The sequence below is a fragment of the Pundamilia nyererei genome, unplaced genomic scaffold, assembly GCF_000239375.1.
Source record: "Pundamilia nyererei isolate P.nyererei 1_Seehausen unplaced genomic scaffold, PunNye1.0 scaffold00091, whole genome shotgun sequence".
NCBI classification, from domain to species: domain Eukaryota; kingdom Metazoa; phylum Chordata; class Actinopteri; order Cichliformes; family Cichlidae; genus Pundamilia; species Pundamilia nyererei.
The window spans coordinates 1,034,342-1,049,426 of record NW_005187492.1 but is presented as its reverse complement, the minus strand read 5'-3'; the positions used below and the strand labels follow the sequence as shown (position 1 = coordinate 1,049,426).

The 15,085-nt window shown below is 38.5% G+C and overlaps 1 protein-coding gene across 12 annotated transcripts in view; it reads right to left on the bottom strand.

Moving 5' to 3' along the window:
- ncam1b (neural cell adhesion molecule 1b) overlaps positions 1–15,085 on the bottom strand; it is a 78,163-nt gene that overhangs the window by 26,612 nt on the left and 36,466 nt on the right. For 7 of the 12 annotated variants that reach the window (XM_005739331.1, XM_005739341.1, XM_005739332.1 and 4 more), the window contains exons 2-9: positions 13,565–13,639; positions 12,741–12,950; positions 11,549–11,692; positions 10,380–10,517; positions 9,885–10,002; positions 6,962–7,122; positions 2,876–3,018; positions 1,620–1,643 (exon numbers count right to left, since the gene is read on the bottom strand). In XM_005739331.1, the coding sequence (XP_005739388.1) occupies positions 1,620–1,643; positions 2,876–3,018; positions 6,962–7,122; positions 9,885–10,002; positions 10,380–10,517; positions 11,549–11,692; positions 12,741–12,950; positions 13,565–13,639 (1,013 nt within the window). The remainder of the gene's footprint in view (positions 1–1,619; positions 1,644–2,875; positions 3,019–6,961; positions 7,123–9,884; positions 10,003–10,379; positions 10,518–11,548; positions 11,693–12,740; positions 12,951–13,564; positions 13,640–15,085) is intronic. The other 5 variants (XM_005739333.1, XM_005739334.1, XM_005739337.1 and 2 more) reach the window with 1 other exon arrangement.

Genomic DNA, 15,085 nt, shown 5'->3' with positions numbered 1-15,085 from the left:
AACTAGGGAGCCGAGGAGCTGAAAACACATTAGAATAAACTGCTAATTAATTCTGTCCTTTCATCACCACCACAGATCTACATCTGTACCGGTTTTCTGACAAATACAAAAATCTCACATTATTAACAGAAAAATGCTTCCCTTTACATCCTTTTTCAATTCACCGTGTTCACCCCAAATGAATGTCATGTCATTTGTCACACTCATCCTAGATGAAATGCAGCTGTTGTGATGATTACAGATAGCGTGGCGGATGGACATCGGATGAACAAATAAAACAAGACAATTAAACAATTAGCAGCCGTTTCCCATTCATTGAAAGCCCACCATAGAAATGATTTCCCCTGCTCAGAATCACAACTACGAGGGAAAATCTAACCAGTATGCATCTACGTGATTCGGTAAGGCTGCTAATCATTTCTTTGAAGACGGCTGTGAACAGACACCACATATAAAAGCATACCATAGGCGGCACCCCAAAACACACTGCCACCATTGCGCAGCTGGCCATCACGACGTGTGTCATGTCAACAACTACACAGTGCAAAATTTGTGGGTAATGCCTATTATAGCCCATTGTTTCCTATGTGTGTTGTTTATTTATTCTGCCCTGCACCTGTAGAGTCAATCTACACTGTTACAGTATAGCATGACTGTGGTCAAACTGTGGGATGTAAGCCTCAAGACCACAATACAAGCTGTCCTGTCATTGACAAAAGTGGAAGCCGATGGAAATTTATTCTACAAAGCAAAATTTTGCTCAACACTGGGTAATAGGACAGAAGTAAGAATCGTTACTAGATGGTGCATTCATGTACGTCAATCTGTGTAGGTACAAAAAAAAGGGGTGGGGGACCGTCATGATGTGCGTCATATGGTGGCAGTGTGTTTAGCACTTGTGAGTGAGGCTCCACTCAAAATATATTTTTAAATATCAAACAATCTGGTGGTTTGACAGGTGGCTGTGAAATCTTCTACTTTCACAGTGAACAGCTGCTGCAGTCTGCTCAGTTGCAAGGGACTCCAAAAGTGACCCGTTTTTACTGTTGAAAACATGCCCATTAAATCTCTTCCTGCAGTTCTATGATTATTCTGTTTCAGTCATGTTTTACCTTTGCTGCAGGGTGCAAATGTTTGATACCCAAAAGATAGACTTTAGGTGGAGCACTTTTACCCTCAAACTTTGAAGTGACACTGACTTAAGTGTTAGACAATCTACAATCTGATGGAGATGACAGACAGACTGAACCGGGCTTGAATCCAAGCGACCTCATGCTGTGATTGAAAGTGTGAAATGATCAGGAAAAAGCGACACAGAAATGGCATTTCCCTTTTATTATCTTATTAACCAAATTTTCAACTGATCTCGTGAGATAAGCTCTGCGCACTTGCTATCCCGAGAACAGTTGAGGTTTTCAGGCAATATTTGGAAAGCATGCGGCAGTCAAATCAATTTCATGAACTCTGATGAGATCATTCCTTGGGGTTTTTCAAGAGGCAGCTGGGAAATTTTCAATAAAAAGGGATGATTTGATTTCAGTGGGAGTTTTTGTCATATCTGGAGGCAAATTTTACAACACTACTCCACTACATTTCTGTGCCACGCGGATTTTTCCTACCTGATAGATCCTGTTTAGATGTGCCTGTAGGAAAAAAATGTAGCGCATGTAATGGACTGGCTCAAGAATTTCTCTATGAGCTAGAAGCATTAGGCTCAAGCATTTTCCTCCTCATTACCTCCCAACTGTAGCAACACACCAAGGCCTTGGAGAGTCAGGCCAGGTGGGACATAGATGTATGAGAATACAAATCAAGTATTCACTGCTTTTGATGGTTTGCACATGGAGTAATGCAGAAGACCCCAGAGAACAAACTGGAGTATCAGGATGTAATGGAGGGTAAGAAGCTGGCTCTTGACCAGTGCAGAGCCAAAACAAATTTAAAAGATGGCAGCAGAGTATAGACAAATAACAATTTCATATAAATCAAAATAACTTTTCAATCACTGGCATGAGAAGAATAATGGAAATAGTGATTGAAAGTGCTAAACAAACACTTGAACGTTCAAGTGCTCGTTCAAGCAAATACAATAGAAAACGGGCAAAGTTTAATTGTCGTGACTTTTCTGGGAATGTTATAATTAGGTTTCTGTTGCTGATTTTCGTGGCATTTGAGAAATCTCAAGTCAAATCTGAATCTACTCCATATTACTGACTGACTATAATTGAGCTAATTACAGGAGATCCACTGGGCCATCTCAAAGGAACTGCTAATTTAGGGTAAATAATTAGCAGTGCATAAACCTTGTTGGGGGCATTCTGCAATGAAACTGCAAGCTGAGTCCCCCACCTGCAAGTAATCAATATACCACTTCAGTTTAGGTTAAAGATATTCAATTCCTCTCCTCGAGACACCGGTGTCCTGCAGGTTTGTGTTGCTCCCTTGTGGGTACGACCTAAGTGTGTCCCAATTTCACATCACCCACAATAAGGTATAGTAAAAAAACAATGTACTTTTTCCATTTTGTACACAGAGGAACAGATGCATTAAAAGATAAAGATAAAATTGCAAACTGTAAAGGAAATAGGTGTCTTCGGGCATTATCGTTTTTCTTATTAGTTTTATTCATCGCTAATTTTTTGTTATGTCATTTTCTCTTAATAACATAGGAAAAACTTTAAAAAAAAATAGGGGTTAGAATATATTTATAGTATGCAACTGGGACACAGACTATATCAAACTACTTTGCACCAGGTGCAGTTCATTAACTCCAGAAGGAAAAATGCATACAGGCACTCACGGACCAGGATCGAGTGCCTAGGATACATAAGTATCTTGCTACTACTGTTCACTCGCCTCCCTGTAATCATTTTACCTGCTCTCCTTCTGTGAAGACATGACCTCCGTAGCTCCAGGTAATGGTGGGAGTTGGGTCCCCCGACGCCTCGCAAGTCAGGGTTACCTGTTCTTCCATCTCGGTAGCAGTCTGGTTTATGATGTATGTGATGTTAGGTTTGACTGTAAAACAAAAACCCAATGTCATCACACCTGCTCCATATAACAAGGCAGCCAGGTGTTACAGCCGCACGAGTATTATAAGCACAAGAGAAACTCTAGATTTGAAATGAGTTCAAAGAGGGGATGAGGATCAGTAGTTGACAGGTAAGGGGGATTTTTATGGCAGTAAACCTGTATTTAAGCTTTCCCAGTCCCAGCAGCAGTTACGCTGTGATAACCATGTGTGCCTCCAAACGTAATTTGTGTAATAACTTATTTAGCCTATCTCAAAGGAGCCGGCTTTCATTTTTGTTTACATTGGAGACAACTGTCAAGTTACACTACACTCGAGTTAACCTGAAAGCGCAGCGGGGTGCTGCAACGGTGACATGAGCCGAGCAAACGGAAGTGCTGTTTACGAATCAGTTGAGCATTACTTCGTGCTCCCATCTTTTCTATTCCGCTCCAAAAAGGATGAATGCATGGATTATGCAATATGCTGAAAAAGCGCAGCCCCCGACAGGATCGTAAATATAATTTGTAACCTGCCGCCTAAGAAAACAACTGCGACTTGGTTTTAACTGCTATGATCTCAACTGATAATTATTAAATGAATAAAGAAGCAGCGTTTAAGAACTTGTACTTACAGCCACGACTGTCAAAAGGCAGTCAGCACGATTCAGATCATAGCTTTTTAAATAGACTGCATGAGCTATTTAAAGCCTGATCCATTCCAATACTTTATCATAAAAACATTAGGTACATAGGTTTTACATTCAGAAATGTTAAGGAGCTATTTGCTAGGCTAATATCATTCTATGTATTCCAATTTCCAAAGGCTCATAAAACTGATTTTCTAAGATTCTTAGTTTAAGGTTTTATGTCACATAAAAGCATACCCTAAAGTTAGACTGGTTTTGGTAATTTAGTATAGGTACACTTCAGTTTTATATTAAACAGCTGATATAAAAAGGAGCCCAAGAAGGGTGTTGTTTTTGGGTGGAGAACATGGGTGAAAGGACAGGCTTGGGGCTCTGGTGGAATCATTGCATAAGTAGCCATGACCAGTATCTGCCTGAAGACTAATGTTGAGAGTAGTTAGTAAATTGGATTGGGTAGCTTGCCCTCTATTGCTTGTATTTCACCCTTGCACCTGTTCTGGCACACGTATTAGTGTTCATCTGTGGATTTACAGCTTTACAAATAACAAGTCTAGCATTTTAAAAGGACGGCTGATGCCAGGTGGATGAAAGAGAGACAGAGGCCAGCTTTTATAGGCTGTAAGACCCAGATTAGTTGTATTAGCTGATGACCCAGCCCCCAACCTCCCAAGGCTAGCGCAGTGGTTGAATAGTTAAAATAATTAATTTATATGCAATTGCTTTTTCTTGACCTAGATGGAAAATGTCACAAGGTTGACAAAAGATACGATAGAGAATTTAAGATGAAACTACACTATCTCTAAGATATAAACCAAAGAATGTCAGGTCAAAGTCAGCCTCATTGTCAAAAACCATATGTACAGATCATACACAGGAATTTGAAACTGCAGTGCTCCCACGCCTCTTAATGTTACACTAAAACAACATAAAAGATAAAAAGATGTATTGTTGCATCAACTTTTAATTTTTACCTTTATTAGCATTGCTGCATACTTTAAATAAAATTGACGAATGAGAATCCTAAGAGCTGGGAATACAGCAATTCCCAAAAGGAGGTTGTAAATTTACCTGTGCACACGTTTTTTAAAGAACTGAAAGAAATCTTTATACATGTTAGCAAGAAATGAATGAGATGGAAATCACAGTGCGATGATCTGTGCCATTTGTCAAGCAGGTTGTTTTTTGTGAACACTCAGTGTTTCAACATGATCTCATTTCTTTTCACTAAGGATGGTCTACTGTATCTTCAGCTAAGCACTGAAGCATCTGTCCTTAGTATATAGAGAACCTGACTAGTCCTCCTTGTGGCTAACACAATGCTTCCAGGGATCTACTCTAGAAGCCAGGTTTGGAAAAAACTGAGCCTGTTAACGAAGAGATGAGGGAAACGTTGGCTTTTCTGTTCTAGAAAAGAAAAAATCGACTGTGACCCAGTAACAGACACCATGAATCTAACCTGCTCACTGACAAGTTTTCTTCCACAAACTTTGAGATTCCCTCTGATTTCTCCCTCCCACTACATCTGAACTAGCTGACTGACACTTAATCTCATTTCCTCATTCAGTCACTTTTAAAGAGCATACCAGAACAGACTGCAGCTCTGCAGTCTGTTCTTAGTATTTAGGGCATTTATCTTTTTACAAATATTTAAATCCCAGTTCATCAGTTCATTATTTTCTGTGTGTAAAATGCACAGATTTATAATCGGTGATTTATTATCAGCTTAGAATAAAATCTATGGTTACATCTTTCAAACTCTGTGACTCTGTGGACATTAAGGCAGCTGTCAGGTTGTCAGTCAATTCCCCTGCACTAAAACATTTACTGTATGTTACTGCAGCAATCATACTTTAAATAAACCGTATTTGTATAAAGCTTTAGACACATAATATACTGATCATTCATCAATCATTTGTCATAGTGTAATCTATCTCACTGATGAAAAGATGTCTGTCATAGAGATGATGTGAATAGTTGAGTGAAAATGAGCCTGAAATGACTTTAACGCTGAACTAAATGCAGTTTAAAGGAACATTTTAAAGGCTACTGACATACTGATTGTATTCCGATTACAATTCACGCTGAAATATGTTGACATGTTGAAATGCAGTCATTAAATTCTGTCAAGAAATATACTGAAGGGTACAAAGTCTGAACATAACTGACAAATCTATCACTAAAAGCACACTTAGTGTGTGTAACTAATATCCGATCCACAAGAAAACAAATTCTTATCTGTTTGATTCATATGTTTGTCGTCAATTTCTGCCACCTGCTTTTGTCCCCGTTAGGTTACGGCTGAATAATTAGATTTACTAGATAATTAATTTCTGATGTAAATACTGGGTTGGATTCCAGCTTCATCTAATAAAAATTCAAGTTATTTAAGTTCAAGCTAATTAAAATGACTTTTTTTTTTTTGTCCCCCACCTGTTTTTCTGTTTTGTTTTTTTAAGATGAATGGCATGGTCTACATTGAAACACATTCATAATTCTTGGCCCAGTGGATTAAAATGGAGGCTCTGCTCTTTGTTTACCCATTGTAAATGGTAAATCTTGGTATTGGAGTATCACTGACGATGGCTTACTAAAATATACTCACAACTGATCCAGACACATTACTAAATACAATGTTTTGATGGATCATCCAGGTGAGGAAGACTGTTTACCTGGACGTTCTCCCACTGAAAACGCTACGTCCAGATGAACAAATCAACTTTTTGGGGTTACTACATACAACTTCCTCCAAGAAAGATCCTGTGCCACCACAGAAAACGCAGGATTGTAGCTTTTGCTAAACGGAAGTAAAGAAACCAGAGCTTTGTGGAAATATTTCACAAAATAATGTCTTAAATGATGGCAACATACAACAGTCATTTCCTAACTCTAAAGAATCGAGCTATTGCCATTTCTCTTGATTTGAAAACTAAACTCCCTCGGCTAGTTCACTGATAAGGTACCAAAAGACTGGCACTGATACTATAATTGGGCTTTAAATTATGGTCACTTTGAAGTGACAAGAAAACCTAGTGGGCAAAAACAAAGGGGGAAAAAAGGAGTTTAGAGATTTCAGCTGAGCTCATCCCACTTGGCTTGCTCTCTAAATCCTTAGGCTCCATCCCAACATGAAACAATCACAACCCACACCGACACACTGTATTTTGAATGCCTAAGAAAACGGACACAAAACCGTACTATTGTTCTTCTCCCACCTACATACACATATACCTCATTCCCACACACTTGGAGCATTTTATAATTCCACTTTCGTTCATGTAAATACACAAAACAATCTGTCTTACCAAACACTTTCAGACTGAGTTCCTTTTCAGTTTCTCCAGCCTTGTTCTTGGCAATGCAGGTGTACTCTCCTTCATCCAGTTTGGTAACATCCATTATCGTCATTTCTGAGCCATCTTCATTAAAGCTGTACTTCTCTCCTGCCTCAAGGTTCACTTCGTTCCTGTAGAAAAGGCGAGTGTTAAACCCTGTATCCATTTATCCACACAAATTTAAGCACTCTTCTTCAGCTGCAACATTTTCAGAGATTTACTTTTACCAGGATTTCAAATTTCATCATCCTTCCATCTAAAGAAAATCTAGTTATGTACATCTATAGACAGACCAATAGTAGTTTCATGATCACCAAATTACAAAGTGAAATTCCAATGTTAAAAAAGCATAATATTGTTTGGCATTCTTTGGCACTCCTTTTGACATTTGTTGTTTACATTCAATTCTACAAAAACATCTCATTTATTTTTATTCCAGCCTCGTAGAGTATAAATTATAAAAAAAAAGGCCAACTTTTGGCTCTTGAATTGTCTGCTCTTTGTGACCCTGGATCTAAGTTTTGTGCCGAGTTAACAGATGAACAGGAACAGTTTAACAAAGCAGAAGCCTATCAATGGCTCTGAATGGAGCCATTGATAGGCACAGAATAATGTGGCTATTGTTGTCATGCTAGTCTTCATGTTTCACTGTTTACATGCTCCTTTGATATCCTGTGATTAAGTATCCTACTTCAATGAATAAATCAGTTAGTAGAGTATCCCAAATAACCTAGAGTGCCCTGCATGCACATAATAGTTACTTTGACCTGTAGGTTGGTCTGAGGTAGTGCACAGAGCCAGTAGCATTCCTGTCACATTACTGTATAGATATTTTCATGGAGACTGGGTTTGACTATTCAGATAACTGCATGCTAAAGTCTTTAGACAAGTACTGGATGGGAAACTCAATCCAATAAAGCATTATCATATAGCTTTTCTCTGAAAGCAAGGCACCCAGCAGCCTATATTTAGTGGGCTATTCGAACTACAGGTTAGTGATAGGGGAAGGGTTGAAAAGTGTGCAGTTGCCACTTCTAACGCATTATACAAATTATACTGGAAATTAGTCATTTTTTGTTAAAAAAGATCAATGGAAAAAAATATGTTCACTTATTTTCAAGATGATACAAGCTGATATTTGGTCAGTACACATACAAACTATGCAGCTCATTATTTTTGATTAGCCCTGCCTCATTAGTCTGTTGCTGCCAGCTTTTATCTCTCCTGACGCCACGTGTAAGTCATTTGTGGTGTTTACAACAATTGCCTTTACAGAGCCGACACCCGCGATTTTAACGAAATGGTTCTATGAATTGAAATGTTGGTCTGGCAGTTGGTTATTCCTGCATTCACTGCAGTTCAGACAGAAATATGTATTTGATTGCTGTTAAAAATGTACTTTTGTTCAGAATGAAATGCGTCAAGAATTACCATAGAAATCTTTTTTACATGCACGTATGTAACCCCCCAGAATTAACCGTAATAACTTGCTACATGTAAAACTGATGACACTTCCATAATTATCAACTTTGCTTTTTGTTTAATGTTTATTAGCTGATGTTAGCACAGCATCCAAGGGTGCCGATGTGGACATTTGTCAGCATTTAGCTCAAAAATCTGATGTAGCTGCTTATGCTATTAGGTAAGTTCGGCAGTTATATAAAATTAAACTCGATTAACTGATTTGTTTAAACTTTAACAGGGTTTAAATTAACTAACTAACTAACTTAAGAAAATAAGTGATCTTTACAAGTCATCCTACACTTGCCTGCCACTTTGTTAGGTACATCTGTTCAACTGTTCATTAGTACAACTATCCAAATAGTCAATCACTTGGCTCCAGCGCACTACATTTAAGCATACAGACTTCAACAAGATTAAACAACTTAAACTGAACTCAGAATGGTGAAGAATGGTGATTTAAGTGACTCCAAATGTGGCACGGTTGTTGGTATTAACCAGGCTGGTGTGACTATTTCAGAAACTGCTGATCTAGGATTTTCCCCCTCAACCAACTCTAGGGTTTACAAACAATGCTCCGAAAAAAGGAAAATATCCAGTGAGTGGGAGTTCGTTGGGCGAAAGTGCCTTGTTGACGCTAGAGAAGAATGGTCGGACTGCTTCAAGCTGACAGAAAGGTAAGAGTAATCCAATTAAAAAGACAGAGGCAATAAATGCAGCAAGTGATGAGCCACAGCAGCAGAAGGCCGCACCGGGTGTCACTCCGGCCAGCTAAGAACAGGACACTAGAATAGAAGATTGCCAAAATGTCGACTGGTCTGATGAGCCTTATTTATTGCTTCAGCATTAAGATGGTAGAGCCACAAATTGATGTAAACAACACAAAACATGAATCCTTCCTGAAATGTTTAGGCTGATGGTGATGATCTAATAGATGTGGGTAATATTTACTTGGCTGCTTAGTACCAGATGAGTATTATTTAAAAACCTCAAACTACCTGAATAGCTGACAATGTCCATCCCTTTATGACCACAGTGTACCCAACCTCTAATGTCTGCTTCCTACAGAATAACACCATGTCACAAAGCTCTGGTCATCTCACACTGTTGTTGTTGGGTTTTTTGAAAATGACAATGAGTTCACTGTGCCAAAATGTCCTCTAGAATTTAATTCAACAGAACACCTTCAGGATGTGATGGAATGAGAGATTCACATCATAAATGTACAGCTGACACAATTTGCAGCAACTGTGCGACCCCATCATGTCGGTATGGACCAAAACTGAGCTCTGAAGGCAAAAAGTGATCTACGAGTGTAAATCACATCAATGTACAAAGATGCAAATGCTAAAAAACAACAATGATAATAACAAAAAGGTATTTACTGTACTTGGAGCATATGCAACCGAAGATATTTTATTATTAGGTTTACCTTGTCCAGGTCACCATGGGTTCAGGATAACCATCAACAGCACAAGTCAGGATAGCCGGCTGCAAAACGTCTGCTGTAGCATTTACCTCTGACTGCCATATCCTGATTGTCGGGAGCACTAAGGTACAAAGGGAAAAATAAAATAGGCAGACACATATGCAGAATATAGTATAGCTCTAGATATAAAGAGTGCAAGTGCAAGAGAGAGCAAGTGAGAGGAAAACCAGAAACAGAAGCAGCGACAAATTCAAAATACTTATTTTAGACACACTCATTTGCTAGGCTCAGAAGTTACAGGAAACAGACTTCATTAGCATGAAACATCTTTGATACACGGTTGCTCTGGGCAACTGTTTCCACATTGATGTTGAGCCTGGTCGCCTCTAAGGATCTACAGCTTATTTAAGCATCACGGGACACCTGCCACACACAAAATATTCAGACAAGAACAAAAAGGAAGAGGAAAAAGCGTGAGGGGACGAGAGGGTCGCTAACCATTCACAACGACCTTGATGACACGCAGATCAATCTCGCCGCGCGCCATCAGGCGACCCTCGCAGGTATACAAGCCCTCATCCGTCTTCTTTATGCCACGGATTTGAAGGTGATTGTTGTTCAGTACTTTAAACCGAACTGGAAGGAAGCAAAAGGTAATACATCTTCAGGTATGCATATTTGGCAAGTTAATAACAGCAGTAAATGCCACATGATAAACAGCTGTTAGCAAAGAAGTGAGTAAGGCATCAAAAAAGAAAACTATCTGAATCAACTCAGCTATAAAGACTTTGTTTAACTTAAACATTTTAACACTAACATCTTAGTCACTGAAATGTTTGGTGACAAAAACTGGAATGTCATTTTATTGCTCATTTGATATTACCTTAACTATCAAATTTGAGGCCATATATCCAACAATCATTTTACGAGCTCCAGAAAAACAGAAGAGACTCTAAGCAAAGCCCACATGAACTCCTTCTGTCTGGGATAAAATGTGAACCGAATAAATGTAGTCACATAATAATCAAAAATACTATTGCAACCCACACATAAGCGCATGTTATTATTTTTCAGTGAGCAATAACACTGCCGTACACATTATTATACTGCTCAGTGTCAAGGGTGAATAACAGAGAGTCAATTGTATTTTCAAATTCAAAATCAAATTAATTTTTCCCTTTCAAAGCACAGGGTGAATCCCGGAGAAGAATGGCAACAAAAGCAGTGGATGACTCATTTTATGACTCAAACACCAGGATCTGTATATGCATATATATATATTATTAAATATTTCGTTGGCTGTGTGTTTTTGTTTATGTAGTGCATTTTTACTACAGTTTCCATTTTGCCTTATAATCTGTTTTTGTTTTATTTTGGCTGTTAACATAAGTGCAACACTACAATATCACCGAGTTACATCTTGATAATGTTGCGGACATCTCACATTTTGATTCACCAAACTGCAGCCATCAACATAATCTCGTGGCTAACCAACAAAATAAACAATAAAAAAGCAAGCTATAACATCCTGAGAAGTAATGGTCAGTATGGCTGAAATCATCTTATTCCCTGCTCATTAATCCTGAAATTTGTTCACCTTGTTGTTCTGTGTTATAATCAACTGAAAACAAACTGAAATATAAATTCTGCATTGTTCATAAACTTACCATCTTTTTCCATCTGTATTTTCGCTCCTTTATATTTCCAGAGGACAGTGGGTGGAGGTGAACTAACAACATCACAAACAATGTTGGCATTGTCTCCTTCAGTAAACTCTTGGGGTGAGGGTGCGTTTTGAAAGGTGATTTTTTCTGGAATAAAAAAAAGAAAAGCACTATATTCACTCAGTGACATAACGAGGTTCATTAAAGCTTTCACTCTCTATGATTGCCCTGCTATGGCACTATGTTTTAGTAAAACACTATCTTTAAAAGTAGTGCTGTCTATGCTAATAAATCACAACTGAAAATGATCAAACTGAAGGAATGCTTAACATTTTTTACCAAAAATATCATTCATTTTATTGTCACCCTAAACAAGCTCCCCTGGCTCAAGTTACCAGAACTGAAGCAATATCTAGCCAAGCCATTTCTAAAATTGACTGGTTAATGGAATTTGCTGGAAGCTTTTTAGAAAGAAGCAGAACTGCTACCTGACAGACTTCAGCAGGACACAAGTGACAGAATTGGATTCCGAACTGGAAAGCTATAGAGCTATCTCATCAAGGCTTAACATATGAAGCCATTTAGCTGTAATGCGCAGCTCATTTCTTGAAATGGTCGGTAAAAGTTTAAATGTAAAGTCTGCTCCTGTTAAACTGTCCGTCTGCATGGGGCAAAAGCAGTTATAGGTTATCTCTTATATGGCTTGCAAGCTGTAGCACTGAACTAACTATGCAAACTGCTGCTGGTACTGTACAAATGTTCATTCACAGGAAGTTGTGATGTTTTGTACACTTCTGTGCACAACATTGTGCATTGCTGTTAATATGGGTGACCACTTCTAATAACATCCTGAAACAGGCCCTGAAATAACAGAAAAGTTCTGTTTGGAAAATAATTTCATCTCTGACGGACAATTGCTGATGCTTGGCATTCATGGAAAATAAAATCCATTACTCACAAGAACTGCACAACAGACAGGATCATTAAGCAGCCTTCTAATGGTCTTCCGACCGTTTATTGAACTGATGAAAAATCCATCCTCACTTGAAAAGAAAGAATAATGTGTTGCCCTTGAGCAGTCAATAAAATACTATGAGTTCAATGAGCAGGATTCTTTTTCTTCTGTGTTCACACCACTCAGTAATTTGGAGTGTGTACCGTATACTGTGGGGTGGGGCGGTGGGGGGAAACTTACGGAAGATCTTCACTTTGACTGTCGACTCCGCTTGCTGGTCTCCATTGGTAGCGACACACTTGTATGTCCCAGCACTTTCCGTCCCGGCTTTATACAGCGTGAGGGTGGAAGATGACTCATCGTTACGGGTTACTGTTGTGTCTTGTCTGTTCGGCTCTATCCTGTCCCCGCTTGGTCCAAACCAGTCTATGTGCTTGGCAACGCCTACAACTAAGACAACAGACAGAACAGAGCAGTACATAAGAAACAGGTATCTATAGGGTAACACATTTCAAATCAGAGAAGTCAGCCACTGCCCACAGACTGTACATTGTAGGTGGTTCATGCTCCTGCAAGGAATGAAGCGTGTGGTTTATGCATTTTAGCTGTGTCTAGTAACTAAGACATCAGAAAATGTTATATGTTTTCAAGGTTTGATGCTAAACAAACAAACCAAAAACAAAAGGACACTTAATCTCATCATTCATTGATGACTGATTGATGAATGTATGATACACATTCAAGTAACCGGAAAACCACTTAACATAAAATATGAAGGGGGATGTAGTTGTCCACTTTAATCCTGCAGAAGAGGAAGTGTGGCTGATCAAGCAATACTGTGTATTCGTACCACAAACATCCATGAATATTTATCCATACACCTAACACATGGATAAATATGAACTGATTCCAACAGAAACACAGACCTCTGCTATGTTTTGTCTAGTTTAACCACTTTAAACTCATGTTTTGCAAAACAGTCTAAAAAGTGGGTGAACTGTTAAGGTGCAGTTTATTAAAAAAGTTTAAAATATATATAACTTGGAACATTTTGATAAACTTACCTTCACACACAAAGAATTTGGACTCTCCAAGACTAATCTCACCGTGGGTTGGTGTGATCTGTACTTCCAATGAAACTGCAGCAGAAAAACAAACATACAATACAAAATTAGAATCAACCCACTAAGTGAAGCGCTGATTAAGAATGCTTAACAATGTTTCAACACTGAGATGGAACAATTATTAAAACAGGAAACAGGCTAATTAGATGCGCAAATGTCTGCATATCAATGTGTTCCATCTATATGCAAAGGCAAAAGCAATCACCTGCAGGCAATCAGAAATACGACTGTGGGGTTCTTTAAAAATATATTTTAAGGTCTTCGATTTGCTCATGTTAAGAGCAGCACTTGAGTGTATATCTTACTTCCTCCAGAACCGAGAGTGTACCTTCAATAGCACTTTTAATTTCTACTGGAAAGGATCCAAAGACTTGCTGGAGCCAGCATCTATCTACACTTTACTGCACTTTAAGGAATATGCTTCAGTTTTCTGCCACATAAACCTGATATTATCTTTGTACATTCGTCCATATTTTTTTACCGAAACTTAAAATGCAGTACAAACAATAAAATCAATCAACATGCACATTCAGAAAACAACAACAATGCCAATTTTGGCCCTAGCAGACATGTCACCAAAAATATGGACATTTCCTATGCCTCTGTTTCCTACAGTCCTCCTGTCCTATCAAGAGAAATAACATCAACAAAGCAATGCAAATATTCCGCTAAAATTCAGCAGCTGGAACCAGTGCTGTGCTCCCAGTGTACCTTGAGACGAATTATTTTTAAAAGACCATTTAATTTTTAGAAATGACATCGTCTGGCAAGATGAATGTAATGCCTCTCAGTGATAGCCTGCACTTCATCAAAGATTGTCAGATAATACAAATCTCTTTTTCATCCAAAGAGAATGATGCCTTGAAACATTTTGTACTTAATTAGAACAAAGTGTGACTTGCTTCCTGCAGAACCTCCCAAGGGGGCACTCAGGGTTCCAGTGGATGATTAAGAATGGTGTCGAGATTGACCTGAAGTCCCACTCTATATCATGCATGAGCAATACTGTGTGGCTGTGTACCAAACTAAAGGTCAAGGCAAGAAGGTCTCCATAGGGACATCGATTGACACGGGAAAATAGCACAGTTAGTTAATAATGTAAGTTAATGTCTGGAGCTGGCAGAATTATTTCTATATTGTCAACTTGTGGAGCAAACAGGTAATAACTGATTTTATTTTAGTCAATTTGTTTCAAGTCTTCCCACAAAAGTGACACATCCCATCAAATGTGAAGTACAGTTCAAGGTTAAAGAGTTAAAGGTTAAAGAGATTAAACAAAACCCAACAATATTGTTGTATTGTGTTCATTTTTCTCACGTTTAAATGTGATATTCACCAAACGGCCGTTGTACCTGCAACAGAATTCTGTTTGAGGCACCAAATACAGAAGGAAGAACTCCTTAAATATTACAGACATGTAGCTTATCAGATGCACCTACATATACATATGTAGGTGCATAC